This window comes from Amphiprion ocellaris, chromosome 1, assembly GCF_022539595.1.
Source record: "Amphiprion ocellaris isolate individual 3 ecotype Okinawa chromosome 1, ASM2253959v1, whole genome shotgun sequence".
Classification (NCBI taxonomy): Eukaryota; Metazoa; Chordata; class Actinopteri; family Pomacentridae; genus Amphiprion; species Amphiprion ocellaris.
This window is the reverse complement of record NC_072766.1, coordinates 40910903-40935672: the sequence shown is the minus strand read 5'-3', so window position 1 is coordinate 40935672 and position 24770 is coordinate 40910903. Positions and strand designations below refer to the sequence as shown.

Below are 24770 nucleotides of genomic sequence, written 5' to 3'. Positions count from 1 at the left end.
TGTAAAAACGTGCCATATGATGAAATAATGTAAAGGAGGCCGTGAAAAACACTCCAGAAAGGTTTTCTTTGAAAAAAAAATCATCATGAATTTTGGCGCAAAAAAACGCCTTACTATACTATGTCGAAAAAAAATGCGATTTTTCAAACATGTTGTAAAAACATGCCATATGATGAAATAATGTAAAGCAGGCCGTGAAAAACACTCCAGAAAGATTTTCTTTGAAAAAAAATTCAACATGAATTTTGGCGTAAAAAAAAACGCCTTACTATACTATGTCGAAAAATATCATTTTTCAACATGTTTTAAAAACGTGCAATATGATGAAATAATTTAATGTGGACGACATACTATACTATGACTTTTTGTCCACTTTTTTCCACATTTTGGACAACATCCTAAACTATGACATTTTTGTCACATTTTGGTCAGGTTTTTGACCACATACTAAGCTATGACATTTTTTTCTAAGTTGTTTTTTGGGCCCTTTTTTCAATCGGTGAGTAGAAAGAAGAAGCTGCAGTAAAGGGCCATGAGCTGGAATCGAACCTGCATCTGCGACGTAGTTTTGTTTGTGAGTCAGCTTCTCAATCAGTTGAGCTACCTGGGAACCTAGGTTTTCATTTGTTGGACGACATACTAAACTATGACGTTTTATCCACATTTTGGATGACATACTAAACTAAGGCATTTTAATGACATTTTGCATGACAGACTAAACTATGACATTTTGGTCACATTGAAAAAAAAAATCATCATGAATTTTGGCGCAAAAAAACGCCACAGTATACTATGTCCAAAAAAAAATGTGATTTTTCAACATGTTGTAAAAACGACATTTATGTCGTCCAAAATGTGTAAAAAAAAATTCATAGTTTAGTATGTCGTCCAAAATGTTGAAAAAACGTCATAGTTTAGTATGTCGTCCAAAAAGTTGAAAAAAATGTCATAGTTTAGTATGTCATCCAAAAAGTTTAAAAAAATGTCATAGGTTAGTATGTCGTCCAAAAAGTTGAAAAAAATGTCATAGTTTAGCATGTCGTCCAAAATGTGTAAAAAACGTCATAGGTACTCTGCTAAGAAACAGCGGAGTTATGTCACAATCGGCTTACAATTTTCTGTCTGTCAGTGTGAAATGTTGCTCAAAAACAGACTAAAGGATTTCATTTTTATTCATGCAGATCCTGAAGTTTTTGCTTTTGCAACATCTCTAATCTTAATATGTTCAGTTTTCAATGAGATTTGATGTTGAAAATCATGTCTTTTCATTGCAGTCATGTAATCAAATTTTTGCTTTTTAAACATCCCTCGCCTTTATAATATGTAATTTTTTCTTATAATTGGTGTCAAATTTGACATAAAAAAATCATGAAATTACAGTCATATTGGTGTTTGATGTTTTTTAACATCCCTCACCTTTATAATATGTAGATTTTTTTTTAGTGCCAGATTTTGTGGAAAAAAATCCTGAAATTTCAGTCATATTCATGCAGAAAATCAAGGTTTTGGTTTTGTAACATCCCTAGTCTTTATAATATGTTGATTTCTTTATGACTCAACACCCTCCACACTGTTTTTTTTCCTTGTTTACACTCTTTTCTCACGTAATTTTCAGTGTCTGTTTACCTGTTTATTGTGTGTCTGCTCATACTGATCTCTCCGGTTATTTCTGTTTCCTCCACTTTCTCGCCTCTTTTGTTATTCATTTTTTCTCCTCTTGCTGTACATTCGGCTGCAGCACAAGTTTGGAATTTTAATTTGCTCTTTCCACACCTGACCGAGCCTCGGCTTCGTCTCGTTGTGGATTCACACCTGAGCAAACCTTCAGAGTCGTATTTGTGGTGATGATTTTATTAAACTGTAGAGTTTCTCTGCAGGAAACCTCGGCTGTTCTCATGCTCTGTGTTAAAAAGTCCAGAGTCATGAGGTTTCATCTATTAGTTGATCAAATGTAAACTATTTCATCAACAAAACAGTTCTTTAATGGGATTTTAACACCAAAATGAAGGACATTTACTCTTTTCAGGTTCACAAAGGTAACAATATTCTGCATTTTTATCTCTTAAAGGGCAAAATATTGAAAATCTTCAGTTTTTCTACTGTTGGTCGGACAAAATATGACATTACCTTGGACTCTGAGATGTTATAACTCACATTGTTTTTAGGTTTTTACGATATTTCTACACTAAAAGACTGGAAAAATCAGCCGTTTATTTATGAAAAGAATCACTAGCTCAGTTTAAAAACTTGAGATTGTAGGCCTTCTCCAGATGTACAAAGCACATGTAGACTGGCAGGTTGAACTCCCATGACCCCCTCAGCAGCTCTGCAAGGGTAAAGAGCTGATCCACCGTTCCACCACCAGGACAGAATCCACATTGGTCCTCCTGAATCCAAAGTTCGACAGTTGGTCGGAGCCTCCCTTCCAGCACCCTAGAGTAAACTTTCCTGGGGAGGCTGAGAAGTGTGATACCTGGTAGGTGAAGACACTCTACGGTCCCCCTTTCTGAAAATGGGAACCACCACCCTGGTCTGCTACTCCACAGGTACCGTACCCGATGCCCACAACATTGTAGAAACGTGTCAGCCAAGACAGTCCAACAATGTCCAGAGCCTTCAGCATCTCAGGGCGGATCTCATCCACACCTGGCGCCACCGAGGAGCTTCTTCACTACCTCAGTGACCTCTGCCACAGATATGGATGAAGATTCCTTCGAGTCTTCATTCTCTGCCTCCTCCATGGAGGACATGTTTACCGGGTTCAGGAGTTCCTCAAAGAGCTCTTTCCACTGCTTGACGATGTCCCCAGTACGGGTCAACAGTTCTCCACCCCGACTGTACACAGCCTGAATAAAGCCCTGCCTCTCCTTCCTGAGGCACTGAACGGTTTGCCAGAACTTCCTTGAGGCCAACCGAAAGTCCTTCTCCATAACCTCCCTGAACTCCTCCCACACCTGAGTTTTAGCTTCTACAACTGCTGCAGCTGCAGCCCTGTTGGCCGACTGGTACCTGTCAGCTGCTTCAGGAGACCCCCGAGTCAATCAGGCCTGAAAGGCCTCCTTCTTCAGTCCAATGGCTTCCCTCAATGGTGTCCACCAGCAGGTTTTTGGGTTGACAGGCACCAGTGACCTTCTGGCCACAGCTCCTAATAGCTGCTTCTACAATGGAGGCTTTGAACATGGACCACTCAGACTCCATGTCCCCAACCTGCCCCGGGATGCAGGAGAAACTCTTCCAGAGGTGGGAGTTGAAAACCCCATGGACAAGGTCCTCCACCAGATGTTCCCAGTTCTCCTTCACTACAGGTTTGGGTTTACCAGGTCTGTCCAGCAGCCTTCCATCAGATCCAACTCACCACCAGGTGGTGATCATTTGACAGCTCTGCTCCTCCAAAACATAGGACTGCAGGGCTGATGATACGACTATGAAGTCGATCATGGACCTTTGGTCTAAGGTGTTCTGGTACCAGGTCCACTTATGAGAACCTGATGCTCCAACATGGTGTTTGTTATGGACAATCTATGACTAGCACAGAAGTCCAATAACAGAACACCACTCGGGTTCAGATCAGACCGTTCCTCCCAATCACCTCCTCCAGGTTTCGCCATCGTTTCCCACGTGGGCGTTGAAGTCCTCCAGGAGAACTATGGAGTCCCCAGGCGGTCCCCCTTCCAGGAACCACCCAGAGACTCCAAGAAGGCTGAATACTCTGAACTGCTGTTTGAATCATAAGCACAACAACAGTCAGAGTATTCCCCTCCTCAACAGGAAGTCAGAGAGAGGCGACCCTCTCGTTCTCCTGGAGAACTCCAACAAAGCAACACTCAGCCAGGGGTTCGTGAGAATCTCCACACCCACCCAGAGCCTCTCACCCTGGAGAGATTCCAACCCCTCTCCAGGATTTTCGTTCCAGAACCCTTGCTGCGGTGGAGGTGAGCCCAACTAACACTTGACTCCTTTCCAACCCTGCAGTTGGTGGCCAGTAGGCCGCCACTGATTATCTAAATCACTAAATCAGATTTTTGTCTTAATTTTTTTCAATCTTGCAGCCATATATTTAGATAAAAGGTGTGAAAAGAGCCACTCAATTTGGCTAAACTTCACAAATTTCTCTCCTTAAAAAAGTAAAAAACTTCTCTCGGATTTCAGACAACATGGACGATTGATCACAGACACTCGAGTCTTTCCCACAAATAACCGTTTATTCGTCACACATTTACTGAAAATTACAGTTCATTAAAGGACACAGGAGGACACTGGGAGGTTCTACTCAGTGCATGGCACGTTCTCAGGAGACGACCCAGTGTGAGTCTTCGGCTCGCTGCCTCTCGAGTGGTAAAGGCAGGAAGAGTGCTGAAATATTAAACGTTGAACAGTTGGCCAGCCAACTTGGAGCCTCTATAGTTCAAAATGTGGAGGAGGAAATTAAGCTGGAGCTACGATGGGTGACAAACGATAGTCTAAGTTGGGTAGTAGGAGTAGTAGTAGTTTAATCTGTCAAATTTAAAATACTCATCACAGGATACAGTGTCAGACCTCACCAGTGCAAAGGGATTATTTATAATTTTTTTATTTAATTCTAGAAAGATCACACATTTAAAAGCAGTGTCCTCGACTTGAAAAGAAAAAAAACTCAGTAAGTAAACAACAAATGATCATGAAACGAGTTACCAGTTTGCCGTTTGCTACCTCAGAAAAGAACTTCTAAACGCATGCCAGTTTTTACTATGGAGGATTCAGATGGAGTGTGTTTCCGTGTGTGTGAGTGTGTGTTGACAGTGTGTGTGTGTGTGTGTGTGTGTGTGTGTGTGTGTGTGAGAGTGCACGTGTGTGTTGTGAGCGTGCACGGGGTGTGCTCTTCTTCAGAAACATCCTTCAGGCTGCAGCAGTCGTCCTCTCAGTCGTCTTGATGCGTCGTCTTTCTGCTGCCGCCTCCCTCCGCCTCCTCGCCGCCGTCCGTCGGCTTCGTGTTGAATCTTCCGCTCTGCTCTGGGCTCCTCTGCTGTTTGGTTCAGAGAAAATAAAGATTCACAGTGAGTGTTGTTCTGCTGTCGACAGATTCACTGTACGGAGGTCTGTGAGTTAAAGAGGAAACGCTGCTAAACGCTGCTAAACGCTGCTAAACGCAAAGAAAGAACATCAACATGCTTAGTGTTTTGACAACAAAAATGAAATTAAACTGACATTTTCCATTTTACCCTACAGATTTTCCTTTCTGTGTTTTTGAAATTCAGGAAAATATTTTAAAAATGAAAAAAATAAATGGAATTTACACGTGTAATATATTTTTTAAAATAACATTAAACACCTAAAACTGCAAATATCCATGATAAAAATAAAGAAAAGAAAATACATCATATATTTACCAAATTTATCACAATTTTACAAATGTTTTTCTTTTTCTGGATTTTCATATCTAATATAAAACAGTATTAAATACTTGTGACTGAGAAATTTTTGAAATGTTTTAAAAATAACAAAACATAACCAAAATATGTCCAAAAAAAAAAACCCATTAAAAACTTTACTTTAAAAATGAAATTTTCTTTTTTATTTGGATTTTTAAATTACAGGAAAATATTTTTAAAATATAAGAAATAAATGGAATGTAAATAATGTAAATGTATAAATACCCATAACTGTGAGCATAAAATATACATTTTTGGAAGATTTTTTTTTTCCTACATGAAGACTTAATTTGCAAAACTTAATGTATTTTTTCAATATAAAATAAGTTGTTGTCAAAATGCCAAACATGTTTGTGTTGTTTCTTTAACCTGATAATTCCACCTTAACACCCAGTTTAACTTGATAATTCCACCTTAACACCCAGTTTAACTTGATAATTCCACCTTAACACATTAAAAAGCCTCCTGGCTGGTGCAGGGTTAAAACGTGTCTTTGTTTTCTCATTCCTGCTAACGACTAAATCAGCGCTACGATGCAGTCTTTCTTTGACTACTTTGAATAATTAAGGTGTTTTTTTGGAGCTGGATGCTGTAAGTACCACACAGAAACCAGTCCTTGGAGCAGAGCATCTGTTTTGTGTTTATAAAGCGTCACTTTAGAGGATGCCTGGAGGCCTCAGTAATTAGTGAGCTACAGATCGTCCTGCATGGAGGCGGGTTAGAGCTTCATCACCTGGCAGGAAGCAAAACCAACATTTCTCCCTTTAGTTTGTGGAGCTCAGTTGAAATGAGAACAATTGCTAAGTGTTTCTATTAACATGCAGAATGAGTGGAACGGCTCATTTGAACATTCTGGATGTTTTCTCCTCCGTCTCTTACTTGATGCACTCCTGCCAGCCTCAGTTCCCGCCCACAAGGATCTGCTTTGGGATTTGTATTTTTTATTTATTTTTCTCGGTGTATACCTTATTTATCACTTAACTCCCTTAAGGGCATCCAGAAGTTTCTGTGCAAGACTGCGTTTTATTTTGGAAAAACTGGAAGCATCTCAGTGAGCAGCAGCAGGTTTTAAAGCTCAAACAGAACGCTATATATATATATATATATATAAATATATAAATATATATATATATATATATATATATATATATATATATATATATATATATATATATATATATATATAAAAAATAATTTTAAAAAGAATGTACATGTCTAAAACAACAAAAAACACTAAACACCTGTAACTAAAAAGCCCACAAGAGTACTAATTTTTTTTTAGGAAAATAAATTCTTTCCACAATAAGATTTAAAATATATTTGCAAAACTTATGGTTTTTTTTTTTTTTTTTACAACTATTTCCAGTTATTTATTTAATAAACTGTTAAATTCAAGTTTAGTACTTTCAATATATTTCAAAAATTAGACACAATTGGTGACTACAGAAAAAAATCTTATTTTAGACAAAGATTTTTTTCAGTATTTTTGAAACACAGGAAATATTAATTTTTTTAAATCAAAAATGAATTTAAAAACACAAAAATCTATTTTTTAAGAAAATATTTTTTTCACATTGACATTTAAAATATCTTTGCAGAATTTGTTATTTTTATTTACAACTATTTCATTTTATTTATTTATTTATTTAATAAACTGTCAAAATTCAGGTTTACTTCTTTAATTTATGTAATATGTTTCTAAAATTAGACACAGTTGGTGACAATAGAAAAAATTAGATTTTAGACTTAAAGATTTTGTCTGTATTTTTGAAATAGTATAGTGTATAGTATAGTTTGAAATAGTATGTTCAATATATTTCAAAATTAGATACAATTGGTGACAACAGGAAAAAAAATCTGATTTTAGACTTAGAGATTTTTTTTCAGTATTTTTGAAGTACAAGAAAATATATATTTTCAAAAAATAGAAGGAATTTACACCTCTAAAACAACAGCAACAACAAAAAAAAACAAAAAACATTAAACATCCATCCATCACTGTAACTAAAAACCCACAAAAGTCCTAATTTTTTTGAAGAAAATAAATTCTTTCCACAATAATATTTAAAATATATTTGCAAAACTTATGTTACTTTATTTTTTTTTTACAGCTATTTCCTGTTATTTATTTATTCCTTTAATAAACCGTTGAACTCAGGTTTCATACTTTCTACTAAGCCTGTATATTTCTCAAATTGACTTTATTATGATTCATGTAGTTTTTTCTAGACTCTACAAATGCAGCAGAAACTGTTGGCTTTTCCTTCATATTTAGACTGAACTGGTGTCAACAGCTAAACAACACAAACAATTAACACTTTTTAATGAGTCACATGGTCTCACAGATAAAGGTGGAATTTATCACACCTTAAATCCCTAAAATTAGAATCACAGTTTCTACACTTGGTGCCAAAGATTAGAACAACATTAGAGAATAACAGGTGGAATCTCACTTATTTAACAGTGTGAACCTAAAAACTCTTCAAAAGGCATGATTTCTTCTTTTAAAAAAATCCTCAAAAATACTCCCTTTATCAGAGCCAGGCGCTGTAATTGTCGTTCTAATTGCATCATTCTGCACAAAAGTCATTTCTTCATTCTCTTTCCTTCTTTATAGTTGTTCTGTTTCCATAGAGGACTTTATATTAGAGTTAAAAATGAACCCACAGTCGCTAAAAATGAAACGAGGAGCAAATAAAACACCCAGAAACTGCTGTTCGGATGTTCGAAGTTAAACATTTGACATCTACGGTTCGTTCCTCTGGCAAAGGATTCAGAAAGAATCTCCAAATTAGGAAGTTCTTCCTTTTCCACATGACTGTAAATCTCCCTCGATAGTCTATTAAATACAAATAGATCCCAGAAACGTCGACGTGGAACATCATTTAAAACGCGGCTCCGACGACTTTTGCCCCGAAGATAAAAACTATGGTTTGGATGGAGGCGACCTCGGCTCCTCTGGCCTGTTTTATTGTACAAGAGTGAACATGTGGGTCGCTGCCAGCTCACTAATTAACCGACTGCACGGCAGGTGAATGTTTTTATTTCTGGGAAAATGTCAGCGTCTAAAACGAACATATTCTACTGTACGTGAAGCTGGTTTTTATCACCCTCCCAGCTCTACTTAGGGCAAAAACACTCATCAGGGGGAGAATATTATCTTTATTACCAGAGCAGGTCGGATTCCACTATTTTTAGGAAGCCTATATAATTCATTTGATTCTGAAATTATAGGGAATAATAATTAATAATGGATGATTCTGAGCTTTTTTCCCCCTCACTCATCGGCTTTTATGATTTTTTATATTCCGGCTGGTGTGCTTCCGCTCCCATTTTTTTCCTTTTTAATGAATTCAGGAATGTCAGAAACAAACAACGCTGAGACTTGCTGTGTTGTTTGTCACAGTAAAATGTTATGGAGGCATATTTTTTGACTTGAAAAAGACACAGAGGAAACTTTACTGTCTTAATGATGGAGTCAAGCAGCTACACCTCAGATACGAACACTTTATGTGAAGGTTGTATTTAATGCTGCGGATTTAAAGCCTGCACAGGTACTGAACTAAAGTTTACTTCCACTCATAAAGACCAGAGATATCATGACAGTCTTGAGCTTCCAGTGACTCCTATCACTCTGAATGTTCAGTAATGAAACCCTTGAAAGACGGGAAACAATCATGTATTTTGGTTCTTTCACAGAAATAGGAATATGTCTGAAACAGAGAAGGTGAGGCCTTTAACCTCAAGAACACCAAACCTACCATCAAGCATGGTGGTGGCGGTATCATGCTCTGGGGCTTTCTAGAAGTATTTCTGGACTGGTTCCAGACTGTATGTTGGACTGGTTCTGGACTTTCTTGGGACTGGTTTATGTTTGGTTTCAGTTTTGGTTATCCTGGTTTTGGATGTGATTTAAAGTTGGTTTAGGGTTTATTTTACTCTGGATCTGGTCCTGGCTTAGGACTGGTTTCAGACTGTATTCTGACTAGTTGTGAACATTTTTCTAGACTGGTTTAGGGTTGATTTTGGTCCTGGTTTTAACTTTTTTTAGGATTGGTTTAGGACTTGTTTCAGACTGTCTGTGGCGGGTCTTTTTCTAACCCCAACAACACCAAACCCACCATAGGGCATGATGGTGGCAGTACCAAGACAGTCTGAGACCAGTCCTAAACCAGTCCTAAAAAGCTCTAAAACCAGGACCAAAATCAAACCTAAACCAGCTCAATTTTTTTTTTCAGAAATAGAATACAGTCTGAAACCAGTCCTAAAAAAAGTCAAAAACCAGTGCAAAATCAGGACCAAACCAAACCCAAACTACTCTTATTAAATCACATTCAAAACTAGTTCCCAAACTAGCTCAGAGCCAACACTGAAACCAAACAAAGAAGAGTCCCAAGAAAGTCCAAAACCAGTCCAAAATACAGTCTGAAACCAGTCCAAAAGCACTTCTAGAAAGCCCCAGAGCATGATACTGCCACCACCATGCTTGATGGTAGGTTTGGCATTCTTGGGGTTAGAAAAAGACCTGCGTAAGACAGTCTCCAAAGAAATATTCAGAACCAGTCAGAATACAGTCTGAAACCAGTCCTAAACCAAAACTGAAAGCAGTTTTAGAAACAGTCCAAAACCAGTAGAAAATCAGGATCAAAACAAAACCTAAACTACTCCTTAAAAAATAAGTCCAAGACCTGTTCAAAACAGTCTGAAACCAGTCCTAAACCAGGGCCAGATCCAGAGTAAAATAAATACGAAGCCAACTTTATGACAAAACCAGGAGAACCATGACTGAAACCAAACATAAACCAGTCCCAAGAAAGTCCAGAACCAGTCCAACATACAGTCTGAAACAGTCCACAAGCATATCTAGAAAGCCCCAGAGCATGATACTGCCACCACCATGCTTGGTGGTTTAGTGTTCTTGGGGTTGGAAAAAGACCCATCTAAAACCAGGACCAAGATCAAACCTAAACCAGTCCAAAGAAATGTTGAGAACCAATCGGAATACAGTCCAAAACCAGAACTGAAACCAGTTTTAGAAACAATCCTAAACCAGTGCAAAATCAGGACCAAAACCAAACCTAAACTACTCCTAAAATACAGTCCAAGACCTGTCCGAGATGGAATCACTAATTCAAGTTGTTGTACGCATGTATGTGTTTGATTTTGTCATATTTCCACAAAACCTGTAGTAAATCTATGAAAAAAACAAAAATCCATGATTGTTTTTTGTGACAAAGATTCAGGTGTTTCACTGATTCCATCATCATCAGTGGAAACTTAAGGCCGCCCTAATATACCTGGTCTTTACGAGTGTATCTTGTTGACGAGTGTAAATGTTATTTTCCTCTGTGTTGTTGACATTATAGATAATCTGTCTGAAAACTCCTCCGTGGTCGTCTGTCGATGTTGGAGCTCATCGATGAGCCTCTCAGGAGGTAGACGAGGGCGTAGCGTGCGATATTTCCCACCTGAACCTCTGGATGTTTGTCTGCTTTCCTTTTAAACCCCTTTTTATTGTTGTTGTTGTCGCGTAAACACAGCAGGTGTGAGACCGTGAAAGCGATTCGTGAAAGCGATTTGTCCCAGATAAAGCACTGAACACGAGGAGGAGACGCCACTCAGGCTGTGGGTCTGGCAAATGGAACATGAGAGCACATAATGAAGGTGGAGTAGTGACAGGAATGATGCAGATTGATCCGCTGGGAGCCGAATGCAAATCACTACTAATCAAATTGTTTACTACGCCATGAATGCTGCGAGGGAAGGATGCCGGTGGAGAGCAGGGAAAGGAGTCGATGGCGGATTTAGAGCTGCAGCACAATAATGAGATAAGAAAGAAAACACTGAAACTGAGACGTTTAAAGTCAACTTTGGTACATTTTCTGGCAAAAAACGCCACAAATAAGGATAAATCTTTTAGTATTTCCTCTAAAGTTAAAGTCATTAACACAGATTTCTCTCTGTGATCATATTTTTGCAGCTAAAAACGCCTTGCAAGCAACATATTTGACAAAAGATGTAAAATTCTAATGACTTTTTCTTATTCTATAATGGTAAAACTGTAGTTTTTTATTACTATTACTAGCAGTGGTCATAATCCATCTGAATCCTTTGCTTTTAAAGGTGGAAATCCTCTTTTTTTATCAACAACCTTTCAGATATAGTACAGTATACTGACATAAAAAAAAAAAACATTTTATACCAAAAATGAAATAAAACCTAAGTGATATTGGAACTGTTCTGCAGTATTACACCTGATTATTTGTATTTTTGCATGATTCTATCATGTTTACAGGTAATTTTATTGTTTTACATGTGTAAATATCCTTCTTTAATTAGTAAAAAGTCCAAAAATACACATGAATTAGTGTAAAACTATATATAAAACCTTGTATTACAGTTGATTCTAGCCGTTTTTAAGAGAATTATGAGTTTGCATCAGTATTTTGACAATTTTCAAAACATTTTTTACAAAAAACAATATAAAACTTAAGTAATTGCTACACTTTTGTGCAGCATTACACCTGATTATTTGTATTTTTGCTTTATTCTGTCAAATTTACAGCTAATTTTATTGTTTTTATTTCTCTGAAAACACACATTATCTCATGTAAAATTAGGTCTAATCAAGTCAAACTGCTGTATTATTTTTTAATGGAGAGACAAAGAGTCGATTGTGGATTTATGTTGGAATAAAACGTAAAAAATGTGTAATCTGTAAAGAAAACACTGAAAGTGAGCTGCTAAAAGCCAACTTTGTTATTTTTCCTGACAGGAATGGAGATAAACCCTTTAGTTAAAGCCACTAACACACATTTGTCTCTGATTATGTTTAGTTGATTCAGAAAGGCCTCGAGGGAACAAACTGCTTTTGACTCCACTAACAAGCAGCACATTATGGAGATCTGCTTCTCTGCATTGAGTGGAAATCACAGTTCCATTATGTCTGCTTTGAATCGAGAGAAAAAACACAAAACCCAGGTGGTGGAGTCGCCAGGATGGCCTCTCAGAGATATTCTTCTGTCTAAAAATGGATCTGTGCCACTTGGAGGCGGTTTGTCGGTTCCACTACGGCGCTGAAATGAGATGCATTGTTCCGCCGCCACCATCTGCCGCCGCCCAGCAGGTGCGACTCGGTTCAGTTCCGGACGCCCAACACCGACGACTGTTGGGTTTTAGCAGGTTACTGTGGGATGGAAAGGAGGCGTCGTGTTCCACCGGATTGTCTGCTGTGTTTTTGTTGTTCGCTCTGATTGTTGAACACGAGAGTTGAATCATTCTGTTGAGTTAGTCGGGAAATATGTGGGCCGCAGCCACATTTCTGTTTCCTTTATCACATTAAATCCTTTTATTGTTCACGTCCTCGTTATTAAATTGCAGAAATGTGTTTTCAAAACAGCCTGAAAGCCGCTAGAATCTGATACAGATGAGCTACTTAACCCTCCTGTTGTCCTCATTTACGGGCACCAAACAATATTGTTTCCTTGTCTGAAAAAAAAAAAATCCAAAAATTCCGCAAAAAAATTTGCAAAACCTTCAGGAGGAAAATTCCAATAATTCCTTAAAAGTTTTCCTTAAAAGTTTTATTTAAAAAAATAAATAAATCCCCCAAATTTGGCTAGAAAATTCTTGTAAATATTTACAAAAACTTGAGGAAAAAACTTTCAAAAAAATCCTAAAAATATCTAAAGTGATTCCATATATATCAGTAAAACTTCTAATATTTTATTTATGAACATTCACTTTTTTTGGTAAATGTTCTTAAGAAACATTTTTAACATTTCAAAATAAACATGATCTCATGTAAAATTAAGACTGTATTTTAAATATGGAAAATTATTTTTATGTGCTAATTTTTTCCCCTATTTTTCGGGCACCACAAGAGCTTTATTGCTTAACTTTTTTTTCTTTTTTATTTTTTTTTACAGTTTTTATTATTTATTTTTATTTATTTTATTAATTTTTATACAGTGTATAGCCTGTATTTTATTGTCAATAACAGCCATGACAAATAAAGTTAAGAGAACACCAAACACAAAAATGTCTAAAGTTCTGTAAATACTAAGTAGGACAACAAATCACTCCAAAATAAAAGATATTCTCCTAAAAAATACACTATTTAATCTTGTTTTAGTATCTTTGTCTTTAAAAAAAAAACAAAAAACATTAAAACAAAGAAATGAATTGAAACTTTACAACTAGAACCCATTTTATTGGTTTCCTGTCTTTAGTATGGGTATTGTTGACAAGAAAAAAACAGAAAACAACTATTTCTCTAATTAACTCGAATAATTTCTTAAGGCGTCGTTATTTCCTTTTAAAAACCCACCTGCTGCGACTCTGGTAGCGATTTACTTTGTGGAGCTGATTCCTCTGTCTGGTTCTGGAAACAGTCGCTGCCGGTCTGAAGGAAGAAAATATGTCAACATATGCAAACACATGAGACAAATAAACCTTTTAAAGTGACATTTTTAATGAATTCTAATCACCTTTCTCATCCAACTGTTTTATCCAGTGAACAGTGAATTAATCAACAGCAGCACTGGAATTTGCTCGTTCCGTTAAAGAAATGTTGCATCTCTTTCCTTTTTTTTTTTATCCTATCGAGGTAAATTGAACAGCCTTGAGTGTTTTTCTAACACCGGATGAAAAAAAAAACATACAAGCAATTTGAAAACATCACCTTGGGCTCTCTGGGCATTTTTCACCACTTTCTGATTGCTTTTTTTTTCATGATTGCTTTTTAAAATCTGCAATTGAAAATCATCATGACTTGAAGCCAACATAGTTTCTTTTCAGAATTGAGCATATCGGTACCAGAAATGACAATCAGTTCCCTGCTATGACAAACTTAAAGCCATTTTGCTTCCATTAAAGCAGAGTGTTGAGACCAAAACAAAGCTCGACACACTAATTACTATCAGCTACATGTCCATGAATTGCTTAAAACTGTATTGAAACAGCGACATACGTGGTCAATTAGTAGCTTGAAACAACTGAGCAATAAATAAAGTTGAATGCAATGATGCTTTTTGCCACTGCAACAGTCATTTCTATTAGTTTGGTCTGAATCCTAAGTGCAAAAAACATAATTTGACACATTACAGCAAAAGATTTGATTTTCAAACTGAAATATGCACCAATCAGTCACTGTTCATATTGTTGATACTCCTGAAAAAATGTAAACAATCCTCTTAACCGATGGTCGACGGTGTTTTCAACCAATTTTCAATAAATAATCAATGGGAAAGCGGTACAGTGGACATTCTTCTAAGCACTGTCTGTTTTATTAAACTGCAGACAATTTATTTCCATCGCAAATCCCCCAAAAAGTTTTATTCCCAATTTGTGAAGTTTTACAGGTAACCATTAACCGTCACAGGAGTCTTTGTCATGGTGCCCATTGCTAGCTAAATCACCATAATGCTCTCTGCTTGTCAACATGGCAATGCCACTAGTCCAAGTAACGGCCTCCTCGTACCACCAGATCCAAAGATCATAGTCTGAGATAAAATACAACGGTTCAAGAACTATTCAATCACTATTTTCTGTCATGTTCTGTGGCTGTTTGCTTTTCTTTAGATTACGGAAATGATAGGTTAAGTTTAGAAGCCAAAATGACTTGGTTAGACTTGGAAAAGACCCATTCGAGCACTTTTCAATCACTGTTTTCTGTTATTTTCTGTGGCTGTTTGCTTGTCTTGACATTACAGAAATACTTGGTTAACTTTATGCACCCAAACTACTTGGTTAGGTGTGGAAAAAGATCTTGATTTGGGTTAAAATACACAAAATTCCAATCAATTCAATGAAAAATGCTGTATTTGTCCCTGAGGGCAATCCAACTGTACAGCAGTAGTAGCAGCCATGTGGTATTTCAAATAGGATCAAATATAATTAGGTTTTATGAACACAAACACAAAGTTCTGGTTGCTTCATGAGTAACTTGTAAAAATCCCCAGTTTTTCCACATTTTTTCTGCCTTTTTTTGTGTGAAAATAGAACATTTTGTGCTGCAGACCACACACTTTTTAGACATTCTTCTATTGAGACTGGGCTGGTTGTATCATAAACTCTACCTTGGACTACTTTTGGCAAAAACCAACCTCTGCACACTGAGAAAACCTCTTTAGACCTGCCGTTGTGGAGATGCTCTGACCTCGTTGTCAAACTTGCTCTGATTCATACATCAGCTTACAGATCCGACTCTACATTTGGCCCCTGACAGGCGACTTTGTAACACAATAATCAGTTTAATGTTGTGGCTGCCATTGAAAAGACCAAACATCCGAGCGTGTGTTTCCAAATATGTCTCCTCATATCTGCATCAGCATGTTTCTGCTTCTTGCTGCAGGAGTTTCACATGGCTGCCAGACTTATATAATCACTCACGGGTCTCCAGTGAACATTGCGTCTGGCACAGTTGCATTAAGGGACGATCTTTGTGATACAATTTCCACACTGAGGCGTTTCCTCCCTCGTCTCCTGCAGCCCGTCAGCTGACATCTGATCTGGACAGCTGCTCGTCAGAACTTCTCCTGGACTCTGTTCACTTTGTCTCCTTCCCTCTCGGTGTTTCAGAAGCTCCCCGATAACTGACTGGACGTCTGTGAGGTTCCAGAGTCTCTGAATAGAAGAAGGTCAGCGGCTGCTTCTCGCTCTCCTCTTTCAATAACTGCTTTCACCAGAGTGAAGAGCCCTTTGAAGTGGATGTGCAAATTTTTTTTTTATCTTCGCAGCAACTGCATTACTCTCCTGTGTAATTCCACTTCAGCTTCCACACGCTGGCGGGACTCAGGGCCGTGACAAAAACACATTTTCATCATCGATCGATCTGTTAGATGCTTCTTTGCTCCAGTTAATTAGTCTGAAAATACTGAAAAAAAAGACCTCGATGATGTCTTCAAATTGCTTGTTTAGTCGGATCAATAGCTCCAGTGCACAAAGATATTCAATTTGCAATGAAGAATCAATATTATAATGCAATCCTCTGCTGACTGACAGACTCATTAGGATCTGAAATGTGTGTAATTATTCCTCAGAGGACGCTCAGGATTGATTCAGTTTCTGAATTTTAGTTTCAATTGAGAAAATGTACCTCACTGAGGTCACACTACTGTAATAACTGCAACTTTTTTTCATATTTTTGCCATCGTTTTATCATTATTTAAGTCTGTTGATTATCGATTTATTTTATTTCTATTAATTTTATATAGGATATGGAAAAAAAAGAAAAATGGTCCAAATTTACTATGACACAAAATCAAATTGAATTAAATGTCATATGATAAATAAATGAAATATATAGATTTTTTTTAAAAATATGACATTTAATTCAATTCAATACTGTGTTATAGTATTGTAAAAAAATCTAAAAATAAAATAAATAATAAAACAATTTAAAAAGATGCATATTATTTTTTAATTTTTAAAAATATTTTTAATGACATTTTTATGTGTCTTAATTGTAAATAAATCTTGATCAATTGTTGACTAAATTGTCGTTAACCAATTTTTTCCATTATTTTTATTACTGAAAAATCTGTTGATTAATATTTTTTAATTTTAATTTTTAATAATTAAATAATAATAAGGATTTAAATGTTCATTATAATTTTGCAGAAAGCATCCAATAAAAACATCAAAATTTATTATAACACAGTATCTAATTCATTTATATTTTTTCTCATTAACTAATCAGTTTATTTACTAATTAGTCAAAGTCTGACATAAAAAAATAAAACAAAACACTAAATTTCTTATCAGTTATTAGCCTTATAAGATAATGTAAGTTGTAAATTAGAAACAACCTTTTGGGATTCAAACTTTATTATATATTTAATGTAAATGTTTAGCAGTTTGCTGGACTCAGTTAATTGATTATGAAAATAAATGTGGCTTAATTGACAGTTTTATCTGCACCTTTTTCTACATTTCTACCAGGATTTTTATTATTGAACAGTCTGTTGATTATTTATTTTGATTAACTGAAGAATTAAATATAAAATCTGGAGAAATTTAGAAAAATTTCCATTATAATTTTGCTGTAGCCAAGTTTAGATGTTCGGATTAAGTTTGTCTGATTAACACCCAATTTACTGTAATACAGTATCTGGTTTACTGTTATATTCATTTTCATCAACTAATCAATTAATCTACTAATTAATCGATGTTTAAAATACTGAAGAAATTCACATTTGAGGTTAAAACTTCAAATGTTTCGTATTTTTTTGGACTCGGTTAACTGATTATGAAACTTTATAGGGTTTAATTCGCTTTTCTATACTTTTTTCTATACTTTCTATAATAAAAAGAGGATTTTTATTATTCAAAATTGTCTGTTGATTATTTTTTTATTTTGAATGACTGATTAATCAAATATATAGAAAAACTGTGAAAATTTTGCAGTAACCAAGTTGACAAATTCAGATTGTCTGACAAACATTAGAAATGACTATAATACTGTATCTAATTCATTGTTATATTTCTGTTCCTCTACTAGTTAATTAATCTACTAAATGTTTTTGCCGTATTTATGTCTGACATATTGAAAAATAACTAAACTACTTCATAATTCTTAGCTTTATAGCTGCTGTAAGTTATCTGTCCAGTCGTCTAAAACCCAACAATATTGCAGGAAATACATTTGAGGCTAAATCTGCCAATATTTTGCATTTTTGCTTGACAAATGACTAATTTAGAAACTTTATGTGGCTTAATTTACCGCTTAGGAGTTAATATATCAACAGTTTTAGCACCAGACAGATTATTTATTTGAATTAACTGATTAAAATACGGGAAAAAAATATGTAAAATATCCATTATAATTGTGCAGTAGCCAAGTTGACATGTTCACAGTAAGTTAGTGTGACCAACATCCAAGGTTATTATAGTACATATCTCATCTTTTCATTAACTAATCACTTAATGGTTATAGATTTATAGATGCACCAACAATCTAAACCCCAGCAATACGATAAAAAAGGAGCTGTAACTACTCAGATTTGAGGCTAAAACTGCAAATATTTAGTACCTTTTCTTGACAAATGACTCCATTAACTGATTCTGAAACTTTCTGTGGCTTAATTTACTGTTTGTGAGTTAATATTTCAACAGTTTTAGCAGCGGTGAGACCCTCCGTTAATAAGATCAGATTTAAACAAGAAGCATCTAACTGAAGAAAGTAGCATCAAGTTGTTGTAAAGTTTTCCAGCTAATGAGGCAGATGAAGACAGTTGGAGTGGAAGAGGCTTGTTTGATTCGTGACGAGGGACTGGAGCTTGAACCGGGTGAACAGATGAAGCTGCTGGATATGAGCCCTGGGGTCACACAGGCCATTACAGTTTAATTACTCCGACGGCTCACCTTTTCCATCTGGCACTCTTTAACGCCGCCGCTCTCTCTCCTCATGGCGTTCACGGACGATTTACTGGCCGTGACGATTCTCTGAACTTTGGAGATATCCTGCAGAGTAGAAAGGGAATTTTTAAAACGCAGGGTCGGAAAATAAAAAAGAAAAGGCTTGTCCACGCAGCAGTGAAGACTCGGATTCAAAGCATTTTTTTGTGGTAATTTTGCATCTTTTTATGCTAATTGTGCATCATTTTGTAGGTTTTTTTGCATCTTTTTGTGGTAATTTTGCACCTTCTTGTGATTATTTTTGCATCTTTTTGTGGTAATTTTGCATCTTTTTATGGTAATTTTGCATCTTTTTATGGTAATTTTGCATCTTTTATGGTCATTTTGCGTCTTTTTATGGTAATTTTGCATCTTTTATGGTTATTTTTTTGTCTTTGTGGTAATTTTGCATCTTTTATGGTAATTTTGCATCTTTTTATGGTAATTTTGCATCTTTTGTGGTGATTTTACCTCATTATGTGGTGATTTTGTAAATTTTTTTGTGTGTTTCAGGTAACTGCCTCTTTTCTGTAATTTTCTGCCATTTTTAAGCGTGAATTCACTGTGTTTTTGAGACAGTTTTGAGTCTTTAGGTTAATTTTGTCTGTTTTTGAGGTGATTTTGTGTCTTTTTGTGGTAAATTTCACCTTTACGCATTGATTTTGTGTCTTTTTGTGGTAATTTCATCTCTTCTTATAGTGATTTTGCACCTTATTGTGGTCATATCAGTGTTTATGTGGTGATTTGGGTCTTTGAGGTAATGTTTGACTCTTTTGTAGTGATTTTGTGTCTCTGTGGTAATTTCTGCCATTTAAAACTTCAGGGTAATTTTGCTTTCACTAGTTTTTCCATCAGTATTGAAATGATATAAAATGTAAATACTCAGTTTCCTGCCAATCTGCTGAGGTCTCAGCCATTGGACCTTTAAACCTGCATGCAGCTGATATCTGTATAAACGTACAAAGATCCGCTCCGAGTAGAAAAAGTAAAACACATTTCTGGATGGCTGATTTGGGATTTACTACTGTGAATACAACACATGATAGACAATGAGTGACCTGCTGCAAATCCAGCCAAAGCAACGGCGAGGCAGTGGGAGGAAGACAAGACGGACAGCCGGAGATGAAAAGCTTTTCTCCGGAGGTAGCAGAACAATCTGTACGACTAGCAGCTGAAGGATACCCGCATAGAAAAACACGACTGGAGCGGAGCTGATCCCACTGGTGGAAGACGCTCCCAGCTAGAGGCCAAAAAATAGTAAATAAAAACTATAGATTTCTGCACAGCTACATGGCAGGCTTCAGTAAACTTCGTTTTCTTTTTCTCATGGAAAACGAAGATGGAATACCGATGAGTAACAGTGTATGTCTAAACTAAACCGAAGTGGAAACTCAGTAGTCTTCTCGGGAAACAGACATGGTTCCTCAAAGAACCCCCAACTTTCCACTGTCTCACTACAAACTCAACACAGTTTGAAATATAACCTGTTTTGCATCCTAATAAAAATCTTAACATTCATAAGTACTTCCCAGCAGTAAGACGTAAACCCATTTTTAATATGATAATAGTTAAAAAAGACTCAACAATTAGGAGTCATTCCATTTAAAATCAACCAAATCTGGAAAAACCATCAAATTTTTTGTGTAGTGTATTTAATAAAACCAAAATTCTGCCTAAATGATCCTTTAATTGTGTGTAATTGTTCTGACCGACCACCTACCAACATGCTGATCTGTAGTTTACCCAGAACACACTTTTTTAAAATTTTCTCTGGCAAATTATCAGAAAACAGAAACATATCCAGGGTACCAAAGATTGTTTCTATGACTCTATGTCATAGATATTAGACTGCTGCAGTTTTACTGTTCAAACTAGGATACATCCCATAATACTGATGATCAAAATTGGTAATAGACAAAATGAAGAAACTAATGTTGTTGTCTTTAGATTGTGACAATGTCAAATGAACCCCTCTGCTGTCTATTTTGGCACTTTTTGTGGTAATTTTGCATCTTTTTGTTGAAACTTAGCATCTTTTTGTGATAATTTTAGCCCTTTATGTGGTGATTTTGCATCTTTTTGTGGTGATTCTGCATCTTTTTGTGGTAATTGTGCATCTTTTTGTGGTAATTTCACCTCAATATGTGGTGATTTTGCATCTTTTTGTGGTAATTTCAATCCTTTTGTGGTGATTTAGCATCTTTTTGTGGTGATTCTGCATCTTTTTTGGAAATTTTGCATCTTTTTGTGGTAATTTCAGCTCATTATGCGGTGATTTTGCAATTTTTTGTGGTGAGTTTGAGTCTTTAAGGTAACTTTGCTTCCTTTGTGTTGATTTTGTGTGTTTTTGAGGTAGCTTTTCCTCTTTTGTAATGATTTTGGTCTCTTTGTGGTAATTTATATCATTTCTAAGGTTATTTCAGTTTTTTGTGGCAATTTTAAATCTTTGGGGTAATCTTGCCTGTTTTTGTGTTGATTGTGTGTCTTTTTGTGGTAATATCAGTCTTTTTTGTGGTGATTTTGCATGTTTTTAGTGGTGAGTTTGGGTCTTTGAGGTAACTTTGCATCTTTCTTGTTGATTTTACGTCTTTTTGTGGTAAAAATGACTATAATTTTCTGAAGACAAAAACAGATTTCGTCTTTAGACTGTAACGCCTGGAGTGGATGTAAAAGTGTGAGTTGTAATTGCAGTTTTAACAGAACTCAAATGTGTTTTTTGGCCCTGAATATCTCACGTGTCTATCTGCTATACAGATGAAGGGTCAGAAATGCTTTAAAAAGCAACGTGAATTAAAACAGTACACAACTTTGATCCACCTCTAGCTACTTTAAGGTCCTGTAACTCTGACAATATCCATAGTATGAAGGTAAACGTTGCATGGACTCATTAAACGTACTTAAGTTATGGCAGGTCAATTCTACATTGAATGACGTACAATTGTCCATCAGATTTCTACCAGAATACACAACATATAGTATTAAATTATTTTATACTGTGGATCAATAATACAGTTCCATTTCCTGTGCTGCTCTTATATAGTGGAGGTTATTTCTGAGACCTTGGTAGTTCTGCAGACTACCAAGTCTACGGTTGCTGCTTTGTTCTCCAGATGATCTCAGGTGGGAAAAAAAAAAGTTCTTTGCCTATAGGCTGAGAGCTAATTAAATCAGCGTCAGATATACTTCATGTGGCTGATAATCTCCTCCCTGAGTGCATCCAGTGTCTTCTACTCCACTCTCTTGCATGGAGAATGTTAATATTATTTAGGGGCAACTCCTCAGCTCTTTTTCTTGCTGCTGCTTTACTTTCTTTACTGTCTATAAGTGCACTGCTGATCTATTGGCCATTGACTCATGTAGGCGTTGTGGCTAGAAAAAGAAAAAAAAAAATCAACTCAAGACAGGCCAAACTGTCAATTGACACACATTCTGAAAGATCTCATCATTTACACAAAGCGTAGGAGGAAGTTACATTACATTTTATATCATTTATGGGCATTTTTAATCTAATCTGGTAAATTGTTTTAAGACATTTCAGACATAGACAGTAGAGCTTTTTCACGTAGCCATTAACAGTCACAGAAGTCTTTGTCATGGTGCCCCTTTGCTAGCTAAACCCCCGCAATAATCTCCACTTGACAAAATGGTACAGCCAGAAGTACAACTGATCACTTCCTCTAGAGTATTACATACAAACAAAATGTAAGCTTTCATCTTTCATCATGGTGATTTTGCATATTTTTGTGGTAATTTTTGATGATGTTGAAGATGAAAATGTTGCAAAGTCAACATTTTAAACTGACACGTGGGCATTTCTTTCATAATTGTTGTCATGATGTCGACTGTTTTTGGCTCCAATCATTGGTCAACTGCAATCAGCGTTCAACTTGTGTGAAAGTTTCCAAACTCTGATTGTGCAACTAGCAAGAAGCTCCAACTGGTGGTGGAATCAGGTACTACAGCTAAAATACAATGCATTTTCTGACATACGTGTAATTTCTCTTCATTTTACAGTCCCACATCCAAGAGATTTTTTCAGTTCTGAGGAAGATCGTTGAGGAAGCTTCTTGAATGACTTTATTAGATTACTAAGAATCTACGCAAACAATAGACAATGAGTTTTTCAAAACACTAGAATGTGGAAATATCAGATCTGGTGATCAAAATTTGGCATAATTGATGATGTTGAAGATTAAAATGGTGCAAAATCGACATTTTAAACTGACACAGATTTCTCTTTCATGAACTTTGCCATGACTTTGATTTTTTTTTGGCTTCAGTCATTGGTCGGCTGCACTCAGTGTTCAGCTTGTGTGAAAGTTTACAAAGTCTGACTGCGTGGGAGAACTTAAAAATACAACAAGGTGGTTTGTACAATAGTATAGAACAGCACTAGCGCTATATGTAGGTGCTTTTCTGAAAGATGTATCACCAGAGAAGGCAAAAAAGTTTTTTTTTCAACTTATAAAGCTCCAAAAATACAAATAAAATGAACCAGGAGGAAGTTACATCACTTTTTATATCACATACAGACCATTTGGTTAAATGTTTTAAGAGATTCTAGACATAATAAAGTGGTGATAAGTGAAAAACACACCATGAAAGTAGGAGATATTCCTGCCAAAGTAGCGTCTGGCAGATGGCTAGTGCACTTTAACTGGGTCAGAAGTGGTCTCTCAAGAGCATAAAGCAAGATAGTGGCAAGATGAACACAAGCAATGTTAGCCTGTCACTGTCAAACCAGATTCTCAGTGTGTCAGCTGAAGCAGCGTCTCTTTAGACAGGTTCGCTGGAACTGACTTTACTGGAGGAAGTGGCTGCATTTCATTCATAATTCCCTGACTTTTGACAGCGTCTGTCAATGTTTTCTAGCAAGAAAAGGAGACATTTTGCTGCTCCGTCGCTATCTTCAGCAGTAGAAACCTGCTGCTAAACCTCAGATTATTTCTTATCAGGGAGTTTAATTATAATCTACGTATAAAAAAAGAAAAAAGAAGTGAGCAGCGTGATATAATTAATAAGATAATGGCTCTCCCAAACCCTTTTCTTATCCCAAACCCTCCGTTGCACTTTAAGCGACACGCAAGTTTAACAGTTATTATATATTGAATAAACACAGTCTGTATAAAAAGTATTCATCAACCTTGGAAGTTTTCTGCTTTAATTGCTTTTCATCATTGAATCGTGGACAATTTAATTTGGCGTCTTTGACCAGATTTTACTCAGAATTGCTCTTTTAATGTCAAAGTGAAAACAGGTGTCGTCAATTAATTAATAATATAAAATGTAAAATCAGGAATTTCAGAAATGTTCACCACATTTAGAGTGACCTGATTCAACACAGATGCAGCCAGTTGAAACTAGAAGTGACATAATTAGTGGAATTAAGATGTACTCACTAGTCTCTTTCCTGTAACTCCTTCAGAGGACTCATAGGTGTCTTGGTGGCCTCCCTCACTAGTCTCCTTCTTGCTCTGTCTCTCAGTTTTTGAGGAATTGCCATTTCTGTGTATAAATCTTTTTTCATTCTGATATGAAAAAACCTTTTTGTAAATTGTCGTCTTTCTTGTTAGTTCTTGTACATATCTAATTAACTGACGTTGTGTGGAAGTCTATTTTTCTTTTTCCTAAATTCCCGTCAAAAGGAACAGAATATTTTGGCCATGATTCAGTGTTGTACAGCAATAAAAAGGCAGAACTTCTCAGGGGAGTGAATACATTTTACAGGCACTGCAACTTTATTACAACCCGTTACCAAAGTGGACTTATTCATGAGGTTTCTCACATTTCTTGCGGGATACAAATGCTATTCAAATGCGGCTGATAAAAATCTGCTACCACTTCTTTTGCGCTGTCAAACCACCTACTATCTGCTGCTCGCCTGGCAGAGATGAATGCCCCATTGATTTATATGGACAGGGAAACAATCATAAAAGTAAATAGTAAGTGCCGAGAGCAGGGCAA

The 24770-nt window shown here is 36.1% G+C and overlaps 1 protein-coding gene across 2 annotated transcripts in view; it reads right to left on the bottom strand.

The window, feature by feature from the left end:
* Nucleotides 1-4183: 4183 nt before the first annotated feature.
* The window catches only part of luzp2 (leucine zipper protein 2), a 241349-nt gene continuing 220762 nt past the window's right edge, over nucleotides 4184-24770 (bottom strand). For both annotated transcript variants that reach the window (XM_055009732.1, XM_055009731.1), the window contains 3 exons: nucleotides 18774-18872; nucleotides 13738-13812; nucleotides 4184-5002 (listed from right to left, as the gene is read on the bottom strand). In XM_055009732.1, the coding sequence (XP_054865707.1) occupies nucleotides 4898-5002; nucleotides 13738-13812; nucleotides 18774-18872 (279 nt within the window). In that variant the 3' untranslated portion in view covers nucleotides 4184-4897. The remainder of the gene's footprint in view (nucleotides 5003-13737; nucleotides 13813-18773; nucleotides 18873-24770) is intronic.